The sequence below is a fragment of the Mobula hypostoma genome, chromosome 11 (genome assembly GCF_963921235.1).
Source record: "Mobula hypostoma chromosome 11, sMobHyp1.1, whole genome shotgun sequence".
In the NCBI taxonomy this organism is placed as follows: Eukaryota; Metazoa; Chordata; class Chondrichthyes; order Myliobatiformes; family Myliobatidae; genus Mobula; species Mobula hypostoma.
This window is the reverse complement of record NC_086107.1, coordinates 46,571,295-46,586,310: the sequence shown is the minus strand read 5'-3', so window position 1 is coordinate 46,586,310 and position 15,016 is coordinate 46,571,295. Positions and strand designations below refer to the sequence as shown.

The window sequence follows — 15,016 nt, the reverse complement described above, 5'->3', positions numbered from 1 at the left end:
CCCGTTGTGACATCAGCTGATGGTACTCGTACGAAAGGAGTTATGACAGTAATGAGAGGTAATATTAATGTATCAATTGAAAAGATGGGCGCTGACAATAAAAGACGTCTAGCTTTTTGCTGCACATCCATTCAGGGTAAAAATAGTTGCATTCATTAGCCTATATGCCCCAACTATATTCGAGGTTGAATTTTTTCCCTTAATTACCTCACAATTACTGAAGTTAAGTGACTACCAACTATATGTCGGTTCGGACATGAATGCTTTGGTAAATATTAACCTCGATAAATCTTCCTCAACTATAGCAAGCTCTCAAGAACCTGCTTCCAAAGCACTTAACCTTTTTCTAATGGATTTAAATTTAACGGATGTGTGGAGGGTGCATAATCCATCTGCTAAAGACTATACCTTCTTCTCCACAAGACATAAAACCTTCTCTCAGATAGATTACATTCTTATATCCTCCGGTCTGTTGCCTTTAGTACACTCAATAGAATTTTTGCCCAGACCACAACCCAGTCATATCTACTTTTAATTATGGCAAAATTAAAAATAAGGCTGCTAGGTGGAGGTTTAACTCCACCCTTCTAAAAAACGACGAATTTCTATCACAACTGAGAACAAAACTGACAGAATTTATAAATGTAGATAAAAATAGTGACTCAGATGTGACAGTGATTTGGGCCTCCATCAAGGGTTTCTTACGAGATAACGCTATATGATTCAGTTCTCACCTACATAAAAGCCGGCTTCAAAAGATTTCCATCTTAGAAGACGAATGTAAGGTTTTGGAAAATGATCTCAAAGGGATATACACCATAACAAAACAAAACAAGCAGAATTAAATGATTTATTAAGAAGCAGGGCAGAATATATGATCCATATAACCAAACATAAGTATTACGCAGAAGGCAGCAGACCGAGCCATCTTTTAGCTCTGATGCTCAGACAACAGGAAACTAAAAGGTCTATACCAGCAATTAGATGTGCTAAACATGGAGTAGTATCTTCATCAGAGGAAATAAACGAGATATTCAAGAATTACTTTAAAGAATTGTATACAAGTGGTTCTGTTCCTTCTGAGAATGACTTCACGGATTTTTTTAGTGGATTAGACCTCCCTACGTTATCGTTAGAGGACACCAAAACTCTAGACTCTCCTATTACACTGGATGAGCTACTCAAAGCAGTTAAAGCTACAAATAAGGGCCATATGCCAGGCATAGATGGCATACCTGTGGAACTTTACCTAGTACTTTGGGATATTCTTGGACCAGTATGGTTAGAAACATTAAATTATGCTTTTGGAAATGGTGCTTTCCACAGAGATCTAAACACAGCCCTGATCAAAGTTATACCTAAGCCCGGTAAGGACCCCTTGGAGTGTGCCAATTACTGTCCAATCTCCTTGATAAATGCCGACCTCAAGATATTTTATAAAGTCTTAGCCAGTAGACTTGAGACAGTAGTTGGGAAAATAATTAGCCCAGATCGAACGGGCTTTATCAAGGGGCGTCTTGCATCTGATAATATTCGCCGGCTCTTACACATACTGAGTGCAACTCATGAAATCCCACCTGCCTGTGGCCTGCTATTTCTAGATGCTGAAAAAGTGTTCGATCGCCTTGAATGGCCATATCTTTGGAGAGTTCTAAAAGAATTTAAATTCGGCGATAAATTTATCAATATGATTCAAACACTGTATGCTAATCCTTCAGCCCGGGTATGTGTGGGAGGAAGTTTCTCAGAGTTATTTGACATAGGACGGGGCACACGTCAAGGGGATCCTTCGTCTCTAATTTTTAATATATCTATTGAACCGCTTGCACACTTAATTAGAAACTCTCCTCAGATCTCCCCTATTACAATAGGTACAACATCACATTCAATATCACTTTACGCGGACGACACGCTAGTTTATATGGCGAATGTTCAACAAACTCTCCCCTATGTTTAAAAACACTGGAGCAATTAGAATTTCTTTCAGGGTACAAAGTTAATTTGATAAAATCAGCACTGATGCTGATTAATATGGATAAAAGTAAGGTGTCTCTTCCTCCCCAGATTAAAGTTACAAATGAGGTCCTCTACTTGGGTATTAAAGTTAATACTTCCCTATCATCTGTGGCTAAAACAAATTACTCTTAATTCTGAAAAAAATAGAAGAAGATATGAATAGATGGAGACACCTGCCAGCATCAGTCCCGGCCTGTATATCAGTCATTAAAATGAACATCTTACCCCGCATTAATTTTATCAGCTCAATGACCCCACTTGCACCTCCAGCAGGATATTGGCAAAAACTGGACTCCTTACTATGATACTATGTTTGGAATGGTAAACGACCCAATATAAAATGGTCAGTTCTACAATTCAAAAAGTCGAATGGGGGATTGGCATGTCCAAATTTTAAATTGTATCACTGGGCATTTGTATTAAAAAGTCTTAGCTATTGGATGGAGGAGGATAAAATTTCGTCCTTGAAAAATATAGAACAGGAGCTAATAGCACCAATAAGGTTGAAGGAATTTCTCCTTATTGGTATGTCTACCAAAATATGTGATTTGTAATACGGTCCAATTTTAACCCATACACTACAAGTGTTTAGAGCAGCAGAAAAATTCCTAAAATTTAAAAGCGTATGGTGTAAATCATCTCCGTTATAGAACAATAATCGTTTTCTATCTGGGGGAAACCATTTATTAACAGAACTTGGGAGGATAAAGGTATTATTACTCTTCAAGATATTAATGGGGCAAGTACTATCCTTAGCTTTCAAGAACTGATATCTCGATATGATATTGATAAACATTCTCTTTTCTTCTACTTTCGAGTAAGATCAGCTTGTAAAACCGACGGCGTTCCCTGGGGGTCAGATTTAAAGGACCATCCCATTTTGAGTTGGATACAGGGTGCTCCAGGACAGATAGTGTCATATATCTATGATAAATTAAATTCCCAGTATTATATGCCCACAACCGGAATGAAAGCTTGGGATAGGGACATATCAGAATTGGGACAAGATTTAGACTGGGATGTGATTTGGGATAACCCTGCCAGTGCTTCGAAAAACCCAAATCATCAGTATATACACTTGAAATTTTGTCATAGAGCATATTTGACACCGAGAATTAGACATCAAATGGAACTGGTTTCTGACCCTTATTGCTCATTTTGCCCCCATGGAGCCATTAGCTCTTTTATGCATGTTGTATGGGAATGTCCAGGGGTTTTTGATTTGTGGGGGAAGGTTATCAGCACTCTTACAGAACTAACAGGGGTACAATTACCAATGGATCCCGCTGTACATCTTCTAAATGATGATTCCCACCTTTCCCTTATGGAAAAAAACACACAAAATCTGGCTGGCAGGCCTGACTGCAGCTAAGAAGATTGTAGTCCAGCGTTGGAAACCTCCCCATGATATTTCAAATACTCACTGGCTTCGGAGCTTTTTGGACATTTCTTACCTGGAACTTTCATCAGCAAGAGTAAATGATGCACGACCAAACACAATCTTAATGTGGACAAATTTGATATCTAACTTAAAAGATCTTTTCTTAAAATAGGAATGCTTTGTCTGTGTATGTACTATTATTCAGTTGATTGGTGGAGGGGAGAGGGATGGGGAGAGAGAAGGGTGGAGGGGATGGTGATGAAGGTTGGGGGTTCGGTGGGTTAAACAGTCAAATGTAATTGGCAACTGGTTGTATTGAATGTAAGTTGTTGGTGTTGCAATAAATAATTAATAATAAAAAAAACTGACAAACAACCAATGTGCAAAAAAGATGCACTGTGTAAATAAATACATAAGTAAACAAACAATAATGAGATCATGAGGTACATCGTCCTTGAAAGTGTCCATTGGTTGTAGAATCAACTCAGAGTTGGCATGAGTGAGATTACCTACCCTGGTTCAGGGGGATATTTACAATTTTAAATATTTCAACATTTTAAGTGTTTTCACATCTTGCTTTGATAATTACTTAAAATGTATATCCACATAGAGAATTTATTTCTTGATATAAAACCAAGTTAATACTAAATACTCTCTTTTAATATATCAAATCCATATCTGAACTTTAAACTTCTTTGTTTTAACAACAAACTATAATTTCTGTCCAGAAATTAGATTTCCTGCATTTCTGTTACACGAAATACGTGCTGCATTTACGCAATTAGCGCAAATGCTAAAAATCGGAGTACTGTACTGGCGAAATTGATATCTGAAAAACATTTAGATTAGTTTTTGCACATTTTGGTTCAAAAGGAGATTTATGTAAATATCCAATGATGGCTGCCTGCAAACGCTGCAGGTGCCGGGTCGTTGCCACTAGGGATCATGGGAAACGTGACTCGGCTTCAAAGTAGACTCTTCAATCTCTGCAGTGAATCAGAGTGAAGGAAACATCTTCAGCATCAGCAATGGGAAATGAGGCAGGCCTGATCAGAGAGTAAAATATTCTTTCCCTGTTAGGCCATATCATGCTATGTGTGGTTTACACTTGAGTACAGGGCTTGCTGTTTGTATTCTTGTAAATGAAAAAAGTAAGTTCTATAGTACATATTTGCAACATTTATTAATTAAAAATGAGCTGTCAACTCCGTAGTGACGTCAAATTGTGTCGAATTACACACAGAAAATGACAATTCATCTGAAGTTATTTGCACCTTGAAGAATTTGATCCCATTTCATGTCCAGTGAGACATCACCATGAAATTTGAACAACTTAAAGGATATTGAAACACTGTTTATGTGCATGTTACACATAAATAACGCTAAAGGTTTTCAATTAGATATTAAATGGAATTTGATTAGATCTCAAATAATACTTGATAACTCTTCAGTGGAAATGTTTTCACCACCCAAGTGCAGTGAACAGGAAGCCGGTGTCGATAATTGTATTGTTACAGTAAAATGTTAAGTATTTTCATCACAATAATGATTACTTTCCAACATTATGGTAAATTTATTAATTTGTATTAAACTTACATAATATTAGCTGAATGTATTATATCTGTGTTTAAAAGAAACAATAGAGCCAGACACCAATAAATGGTTCATTCAAAACTTAATAGAGGAATGTGAAATAGTGGGATGGTATTTATATTTACTATCTATATTAATAATTCAATCGAGGGAACGCAGTGTGAATTACTCAACTTTGTCTGTGATATGAATGTAGACATCAGGCATGCTGTGATAAGAATCACAGTACGGCCTCCTCTGTATTGGTGAGACCCGATATAGATTGTAGGACCACTTTATCGGCACCTTCATTATGACCGCCACAATGAGCAGGATTTCCTAGTGCCCACCATTTTAATTGTTCTTGCCATTCCTGTTTCAACACGAAATTCTGCAGATGCTATAAATCTTCAGCACACACACAAAATGCTGGAGGAACTCAGCAAACCAGGGAGCCTATATGGAGGTAAAAACAAGTCAACATTTTGAGACAAGAGACATGCAGTGAAGAAAATGACATCAATTTGTTTTATGATGTGCAATTGATCTGAAATTATTGAAACGTCAACAGTTACAGACACTGCCTGACTTGCTGAGTTCCCCTGAAATTTGTGTGTATTACTCATTTCATTTCTTTCTTGTGCAGTCATCCTTAAACACAATTTACAACATAATTTGATAATAATTTTGTGAGCAATGTAAGTTCTCATCTGCTATTGTTTAACTTAACCCAAACTAAATGTACAATAGGTGAACAAATTGAGATTGTTCTCTTAAATTGCCTATTAGTACATTAATACCATACTGTTTGAGAATCTTCAGATGAACAATTTATAATGAATAGATGGCAAGAGGATTTGTGTACAGCAAAATCAATTCTCGATTCATCAAATGTGAATCAAAGGCTTCACTATTTACACTGATGTTTGCATTTACTAAACAGAGGATATCAGAATGGCCAGATTTTTGAGGTAAACTTTGAAAATATGGATCCTTAAAAGGAGTTTGTTGATGACTGTGAGTATTCAGCTAAAACCTGTTTAAATGACTATGAAATCACTCAGTATGCAAGTGATTTTGTTTCACATTCTTGTTGTTGATCTAAAGTAGTGTAGCTACCAGCTGAAATATTGAACTTCAGTCTTTAATTGAGATGTCATTTGAAGGGAGGTGGATTAAACATTCATCAACCAAAAGAGAAACTGACCTGATATCCCTGGTGCTCACTCCAGTCTCTAATTATTTTGAGAATCATGTTCCCCAGTTCAGTATTTCTATACAATGTATAGAAAGTGCTTACAAAATATATTATTACCTTGACATTGGAGGAGCTTTTTTCCTCAAGTTTTGGAATGTCTGAACTGTGTTTAACACATTTATATGATTTTGTGCATTCCGAGTGCAAAATAAAAATGGACATTTTGTCTTTAATATAATCAAACATGTCAATCACTTACCTTTTGGAAGTTGGGGATCCTGACTGGTCGAGGGCGCTTGGCAGGTTTGAACTCCTGTTTCCAGTGATCCAGACGGACTGTTATCTACAGATGTTAGTTGAAAAGATATTTAATTATATATATAAATCTAAGCTTTCTACACAATGTATAAAATGTATCAACACTTAATTCAGAGTGCAGGTTTTGAATTTTCTCACTTTTCCCCATTGAGCTATTCTGTATTTGTTGCAAATCACTACAAAATGTTCAAAGTAAATTTACTGTAAAAGTTCATACTGTATATGTCATCATATACTACCTGGAGAATTGTTTTCTTGCAGACATTCAGAGTAGAATGAAGAAAAACAGTAGGTATACACAATCAAAAACTGACAAACAACCAATGTTCACAAAAAATGCACTGTGTAAATAAAAAAATAAGTAAACAAGCAATACTGAGATCGTGAGTTACATAGTCCTTGAAAGTGTCCATTGGTTGTGGAATCAACTCAGAGTTGGCATGAGTGAGATTACCTACCCTGGTTCAGGAGGATATTTAAAATTTTAAATATTGCAACATTTTAAATGTTTTCACATCTTGCTTTGATAATTACTTAAAATGTATATCCACATAGAGAATTTATTTCTTGATATAAAGCCAAGTTAATATTAAATAACTCTTTTAATATATCAAATTCAGTCCATATCTGAACTTTAAACTTCTTTGTTTTAACAACAAACTATAATTTCTGTCCAGAAATTAGATTTCCTGCATTTCTGTTACACGAAATACGTGCTGCATTTACGCAATTAGCGCAAATGCTAAAAATCGGAGTACTGTACTGGCGAAATTAATATCTGAAAAACATTCAGATTAGTTTTTGCACATTTTGATTCAAAAGGAGATTTGTGTAAATATCCAATGATGGCTGCCTGCAAACGCTGCAGGTGCCAGGTCATTGTCACTAGGGATCATGGGAAACGTAACTCGGCTTCAAAGTAGACTCTTCAATCTCTGCAGTGAATCAGCGTGAAGGAAACATCTTCAGTATCAGCAATGGGAAATGAGGCAGGCCTGATCAGAGAGTAAAATATTCTTTCCCTGTTAGGCCATATCATGCTATGTGTGGTTTACACTTGAGTACAGGGCTTGCTGTTTGTATTCTTGTAAATGAAAAAAGTAAGTTCTATAGTACATATTTGCAACATTTATTAATTAAAAATGAGCTGTCAACTCCGTAGTGATGTCAAATTGTGTCAAATTACACACAGAAAATGACAATTCATCTGAAGTTATTTGCACCTTGAAGAATTTGATCCCATTTCATGTCCAGTGAGACATCACCATGAAATTTGAACAACTTAAAGGATATTGAAACACTGTTTATGTGCATGTTACACATAAATAACACCAAAGGTTTTCAATTAGATATTAAATGGAATTTGTTTTTTTTTTTAATTTTATTTTTATTTGGATAAGGAATTCACAATTATCATGTACTTTTTTCACACATATAACTTTTTCCATTTTTTTATATGTATAAAACTACAATTATTTATACATTCTTAAGTACACATTGAGATGATATAAAAGGAAAATAAACATTTAAATAGATAATTATGTACTGTGGTAAATCTAACCTATTAGGCTAAGTAATGAAATTAGTTGTTAAGAAAAATGGTAATAATAGTTTCCATACAACCCTTCTGGACCATTTCCACTGGTCCAAAATGTTGCATACAAGCCTATATACCAACCATTGTAGGTGTTTATATCCCAATTTGTTCGTGCTTGTTCCTGCCCGCAGACATAATTATCCAATCCCTATGTACTTACTTACTTAATTTTTTCTTTCTTTTTTATCCCTTTCCCAAATCTTTCCCTTTACTTGTGTTAATTCTCTATTTTCCAAAAAAAAACCCACAAACATTTAGACTAGGGGTGCTTACATTAGCAATATTACTGTGTTGATGAGAAGAGCAATATAGATCATTAGGAGAGTCATCTAAAGTCTGCTCGCATTGGGGTTATATATTCAATCCATTTATTCCAGATTTGATAAAATATTTCTTTTTGAGTTCTCAGGGAGTAAGTCAACTTTTCCATTTTAAATATTTCCAAGATAATTTCGTACCAATCTTCTAATGTAGGTGGTATTGGATTTAGCCATTTTCTAGTGATTGATTTCTTACTTGCCGCTAAGAGGGCCTGCAGCAACTTTATATCTTCCTTCTGTTCAAGGAACAATACATGCCCCAAATAGAGCGCCTCAAAGTTCAGAGGTATCTGGGACCTAAGTAGCTTAACTAATGTTCTATGAATACCTTCCCAAAATAGACTTAATTTAGGGCAATCCCAGAAAATATGAAAATGATTTGCCTCCTTGGAGCCGCACCTTCTCCAACACATCACATTTGTATCTTTATATTTTTCCTGATATGGGGTCTTGAAATATCTTATAATGTTTTTCCAACAATGTTCTCTCCAAGTCAAAGAATTAGTCGAGGACCATTGAAAGCTGCAGATTTTCCCCCAAGCCTCCTCTGAAAGTACCAACCCCGCTTCTTTCTCCCACTTCTCTTTAATATACAGTGTATTTACATTTTTAGCATGGGAGAGTGCATTATATAGGGGAGAAACGGATTTACTAGGTATTGAACTGCAAGCCGAATTCAGAATCTTGAAAAATTCTAATTCTACTGTTGATAGGTCTGTATATCTACAACTCTGGTTAACATAGTTTCGTATTTGAAGGTACCTAAAAAAGTCATTATGTTCTAGGCCATGTTTGTCCTGCAGGATTTGGAAACCTTGTAAAACTCTTTTATCTATAAATGAGAGGTAGGTTGTAAGACCTTTCTTTATCCATAGCTCAAATCTTTTATCTCCTGTGTTGGGAAGGAATTCGGTATCATATGCACACCATCTAAAGAGTTTTAGCATGTTATTAATTCCACATGAATTAACCACCTTCTGCCATACTTTTAATGTAAGATTTATCCAAGCATTATTAAATTTTTCCAACTGGGCCATCAATCCTTTGTCAGCTATTGAGGAAATGGAATTTGATTAGATCTCAAATAATACTTGATAACTCTTCAGTGGAAATGTTTTCACCACCCAAGTGCGGTGAACAGGAAGCCGGTGTCGATAATTGTATTGTTAAAGTAAAATGCTAAGTATTTTCATCAAAATAATGTTTACTTTCCAACATTATGGTAAATTTATTAATTTGTATTAAATTTACATAATATTAGCTGAATGTATTATATCTGTGTTTAAAAGAAACAATAGAGCCAGGCACCAATAAATGGTTCATTCAAAGCTTAATAGAGAAATGTGAAATAGTGGGATGGTATTTATATTTACTATCTATATTGATAATTCAATCGAGGGAACGCAGTGTGAATTACTCAACTTTGTCTGTGATATGAATGTAGATATCAGGCATGCTGTGATAAGAATCACAGTACGGCCTCCTCTACATTGGTGAGACCCGATATAGATTGTAGGACCACTTTATCAGCACCTTCATTACGACCGCCAAAATGAGCAGGGTTTCCCAGTGCCCACCATTTTAATTGTTCTTGCCATTCCTATTTCAACACAAAATTCTGCAGATGCTAGAAATCTTCAGCACACACACAAAACGCTGTAGGAACTCAGAAACCAGGGAGCATATATGAAGGTCAAAAAACAGTCAACATTTTGAGCCAAGACTTAGCCTAAAGAGTGCAGTCCCAGTAATAAGGGCCATGAATTTATGATGAAGGGAGGATGAGGATTATTTACAAGGCCGCTCTCAATTAGTGGACTAGACCATCTTCAAGGAATCATCCTCAGATAATCTGGTGAAACTTAGTTGTTCAATTTTGCTAAGGAATGGAGGCATGAATTTTCCTTGATTTTCCAGGCATTAAGCAGGCAATGTCTTCATAAAATTTCTTGGGGTTAAGAATTTGCAGGCCACAGTTTATGAACCAGAATTAATTCTCCCTCCAACTACTTTAAGAGTTATGCAATTGCAAGAAAAAAAGCAGATAAGAAATTCGTGCATTTTTCAGTTTTTTTCATAAAATTTGTGCCTTAACTTACTTGCACCTTCGGCTAGTTCTGCTTCTGTGGTTTTTGCATTCAACTCTGAAATCAAAGAAAGCATATCTGAGAGACCTGGGATATACTGACCATGGATTGTGATGGTGACACAGGCTTTGCCTGTTTACATCCCTGGTGTGCAATGCTCCCAAATAACATGTAAACTCAGTGCTGATAGAAAAGTTGAATATTTAAACAACCCTCTTGGTGTGCAGGTTACTGAATAATGTTGACAGCATTCACAAGAATTACCTAGAAGCTAATCACGGATAATCTACAGAAACGTCAATGTAAGCAAAAACTCATGAAGTTTGGAACAGTTCTCTGGGTGTCCCAACAAACATATTACCTTCATTTTCTACTGAATTCTGATCAGTCGGCTTGTCTTCTTCTCTCTCATGTTCATCAGGCTTTGTTGTGGTGACCTCTGAAACAAAATCACAGAAGTGTGTCTCTATCAACTCAGGCAATGTAACAGTGAATCAATAGTGATTTATAGCCAGAATTTTACCAAACATAAAATCATGTAGCAACAGCTGAACTTGAATGTGGAGGTTCCAAAACAAAACTCCACACACTTTTGAAATAGGGATATTGTGGTATAATTCTATTCTGATTACATTAGTTTGGCATGGTCCTATCTATGATATGTAGGTCTGTACAAAAGAGACAGGTGTCTCAAGTCCTGTTGTAAATTCAAGAATCTACCTTGCTGCAAATCGTCTGGCAGATGGAGTATATACAGCAAGTTTAGGAATGCTCCAGACATTAAGCAGGCAATATCTGTGGGAATTTTTAAGTGATTAATGGAAAGTGAATCTCACTTTGTTTACAACAGAAGCCTTGCAATTGTAAAAAATATTCCTCACAACACGCTGGAGGAACTCAGCAGGTCGGGCAGCACCCATAGAAACAATGAATCAACGTTTCAGGCTGGAACCCTTCATCAGGACTGAAGAGTGAAGGGGCAGAGGCCCTATAAAGAAAGTGGGGGAGGGTGGGAAGGAGAAGGCTGGTAGGTTCCAGATGAAAAACCAGCAAGGGGAACGATAAAGGGGTGGGGGAGGGGAAGCAGGGAGGTGATAGGCAGGAAAGGTGAAGGTGAAAACACAATGGGTAGTAGAAAGAGGTAGTAGAAGGTGTTCAACCATCTCAACTTCACCACTCCTCTCTCCTGTTCCAACCTCACTCCCTCTGAACGCACTGCCCTCCATTCTCTCCGCACTAATCCCAACCTCACCAACAAACCCGCCGACAAAGTTGGTGCAGTAGTAGTCTGGCGGACGGACCTCTACCTTACTGCCAAATGGCAGCTCTCTGACACCTCCTCTTACTTACCCCTAGAACAGGACCCCACCAAAAAAAAGAAGCCGTTGTTTCCCGTACCATCACCGCCCTTACCAACTCCGGGGACCTTCCATCCTCAGCCGCTAAACTCATAATTCCCACACCCCATACAGCTCAGTTTTACCTCCTCCCCAAGATCCACAAGCCTGACTGTCCCGGTAGACCCATAGTTTCTGCATGCTCCCTGTCCCACTAAACTTGTATCTGCCTACCTGGACTCCATTTTGTCACCCTTAGTTCAGTCCCTCCCCACCTACATCCGGGATACATCCCATGCCCTCCACCTCTTCAATAACTTCCAGTTCCCAAGTCCCGCCTGCTTCATTTTCACTATGGATGTCCAATCCTTATACACCTCCCTTCCCCATCAAGAAGGCCTCAAAGCCCTCCGCTACTTTCTGGACGATAGACCTCACCAGTTCCCCACCACCACTACCCTCCTCTGGTTGGCGGAACTAGCACTCACACTTAATAAATTCTCTTTTGGCTCTTCCCTCTTTCTTCAGACCAAGGGTGTAGCTATGGGCACTCACATGGGCCCCAGCTATGCCTGACTCGTCGTTGGTTATGTGGAACAGTCTATACTCCAAACCTATTCTGGTACTGCTCCCCAACTTTCCCTTCACTACATTGACGACTACATTGGTGCTGCTTCCCGCACCCATGCTGAGCTCATCAATTTCATCAACTTTACTTCAAACTTCCACCTAGCCTTCAAATTCACTTGGCCTATCTCGGACGCTTCTCTCCCCTTTCTCGATCTTTCGGTCTCCATCTCTGGAGACAGACTGTTCACTGACATCTTCTACAAGCCCACCGACTCTCATAACTACCTCGACAATACCTCTTCCCACCCCGCCACATGCAAAAATGCCATTTCCTATTCCCAGTTCCTCTGTCTCCGCCGCATCTGCTCCCAGGATGAGGCTTTCTGTTCCAGGACATCTCAAATGTCCTCTTTCTTTAAGGATCGTGGTTTCCCTTCTGCCATCATCAATGATGCCCTCACCCGCATCTCCTACATTTCCCGCACTTCGGCCCTCATCCCATCCTCCTGTCACCACAACAGGGTCAGAGTTCCCCTTGTCCTCACCTACCACCCCACCAGCCTCCGGATCCAGCACATTATCCTCCGCAACTTCTGCCACCTTCAACGGGACCCCACCACTAAGCACATCTTTCGCTCTCCACCCCTCTCCGCTTTCCACGGGGATTGGTCCCTCCGCATCTCCCTGATCCACTCGCTCCTCCCCACGGATCTCCTACCCGGCACTTATCCCTGTAAGTGTAAGTGCTACACCTGTCCCTACACCTCCTGTCTTGCCACCATCCAGGGCCCCAAACAGTCCTTCCAGGTGAGGCAACACTTCACTTCTGAGTCTGTTGGGGTCATCTATTGCATCCGGTACTCCCGGTGCGGCCTCCTCTACATCGGTGAAACCCGACGCTGGTTGGGGGACCGCTTCGTCGAGCACCTCCGCTCCGTCTGCCACAACAGACAGGATCTCCCCGTTGCCAACCACTTCAACTCTGCTTCCCATTCCCATTTGGATATGTCCATAGATGGCCTCCTCTACTGCCATGATGAGGCTAAACTCAGGTTGGAGGAGGAACACCTCATATACCATCCAGGTGGTCTCCAGCCCCTTGGTATGAACATAGAATTCTCCAACTCCCAGTAATTCCCTCCCCCTCCCTTCCTCTATCCCTATGTCATTCTGCCCCCTCCCCCAGCTGCCTATCACCTCCCCCATGGTTCCGCCTCCTTCTACTACCCATTGTGTTTTCCCCTATTCCTTCTTCACCTTTCCTGCCTATCCCCTCCCTGCATCCCCTCCCCCACCCCTTTGTCTTTCCCCTTACTGGTTTTTCACCTGGAACCTACCAGCCATATCCTTCCCACCCTCCTCCCACCTTCTTTATAGGGCCTCTGCCCCCTCCCTCTACAGTCCTGATGAAGGGTTCTGGCCCAAAACATTGACTGATCGTTTCCATGGATGCTGCCCGATCTGCTGGCTTGCTCCAGCGTGTTGAGAGTGTTGCTTTGACCCCAGCATCTGCAGAGTATTTTGTGGTAAAAAATATTCCTGCAGTTTATTCCAGATTATCCTTACTTTCATCCATTAACTCATCTGCATTTTCATTTGGTTCTATTTGTTCATCTGTTCCATTCAAAACTGTCATCAATGAAAGGATATTTTATTTGAGGAATTTCAGGAAGAATACCCTGTGTGTGATGGTAAGTGAATTATGCTGATTACATTCACAGGAATTAAGAGATGGCAATCACATGCGATTTACAGAAGCTGAAAGAAAACCGCTAATTTGTATCAATGACAACATTGAAAGAGGCATGACATTTCTAACACTTTCTAAACAGCTGTTTGTCCGTTGTGAATTCATGCAGTGCTGTTGTATTGCAGAGTATAGTCAGAGACTAACGGGTGCTGCCCCAGTAGTAAGGGCCATGAATATATGATCAATGGAGGATGAAGATTATTTGCAGGGACTGCTTTCAATTAGCGGGCTAGACCATCGTCACGGAATCATCTTCAGATATTCCGGTGGATTGTAGATTGTTCAACTTTGCTATGCAATGGAGGCATGAATTTTCCAGGGATTTTCCAGGCATTAAGCAGACAATATCTTCAGAAAATTTCTCGGGATAAAGAATTTGCAGGCCACAGTAGAGGAACAACAATTAATTCTCGCTCCAACTACGTTGGGTGTTATGCAATTGCAAGAAAAAGAAACAGACAAAATACTGTAAATACATGCATTTTTTCTGTTTTTTTTCCATAAAATTTGTGCCCTAAATTACCTGCAACTTCGGCTGGTTTTGCTACTGTTCTTTTTGCATTCGGATCTGAAATCAAAGAAAGGATATGTGAGGAACCTGGGATATACTGACCATGGATTGTGATGGTGACACAAATTTCGCATGTTTACATTCATGGTGTGCAATGCTCGCAAATAACATGTAAACTCAGTGCTGGGAGGAAAGTTGAATATTTAAACAATCTTCTGGGTGTGCTGGTTACTGAATAATGGTGACACTATTCACAGAATTAATTAGAAGATAATCGTGTGTAATCTACAGAAACTGCAATGCAAGCAAAGGCTCATGTTGTTTTCAACAATTCTCTGGGTATCCCAGCAACCATATTA

The 15,016-nt window shown here is 38.9% G+C and overlaps 1 protein-coding gene across 4 annotated transcripts in view; it reads right to left on the bottom strand.

The window, feature by feature from the left end:
• Positions 1-4,538: 4,538 nt before the first annotated feature.
• The window catches only part of LOC134353701 (uncharacterized), a 46,866-nt gene continuing 36,388 nt past the window's right edge, over positions 4,539-15,016 (bottom strand). For 2 of the 4 annotated variants that reach the window (XM_063061979.1, XM_063061980.1), the window contains 4 exons: positions 10,851-10,928; positions 10,502-10,546; positions 6,427-6,510; positions 4,539-5,425 (listed from right to left, as the gene is read on the bottom strand). In XM_063061979.1, the coding sequence (XP_062918049.1) occupies positions 5,409-5,425; positions 6,427-6,510; positions 10,502-10,546; positions 10,851-10,928 (224 nt within the window). In that variant the 3' untranslated portion in view covers positions 4,539-5,408. Of the gene's footprint in view, positions 5,426-6,426; positions 6,511-10,501; positions 10,547-10,850; positions 10,929-14,669; positions 14,715-15,016 lie in introns of all 4 variants that reach the window. The other 2 variants (XM_063061977.1, XM_063061978.1) reach the window with 2 other exon arrangements.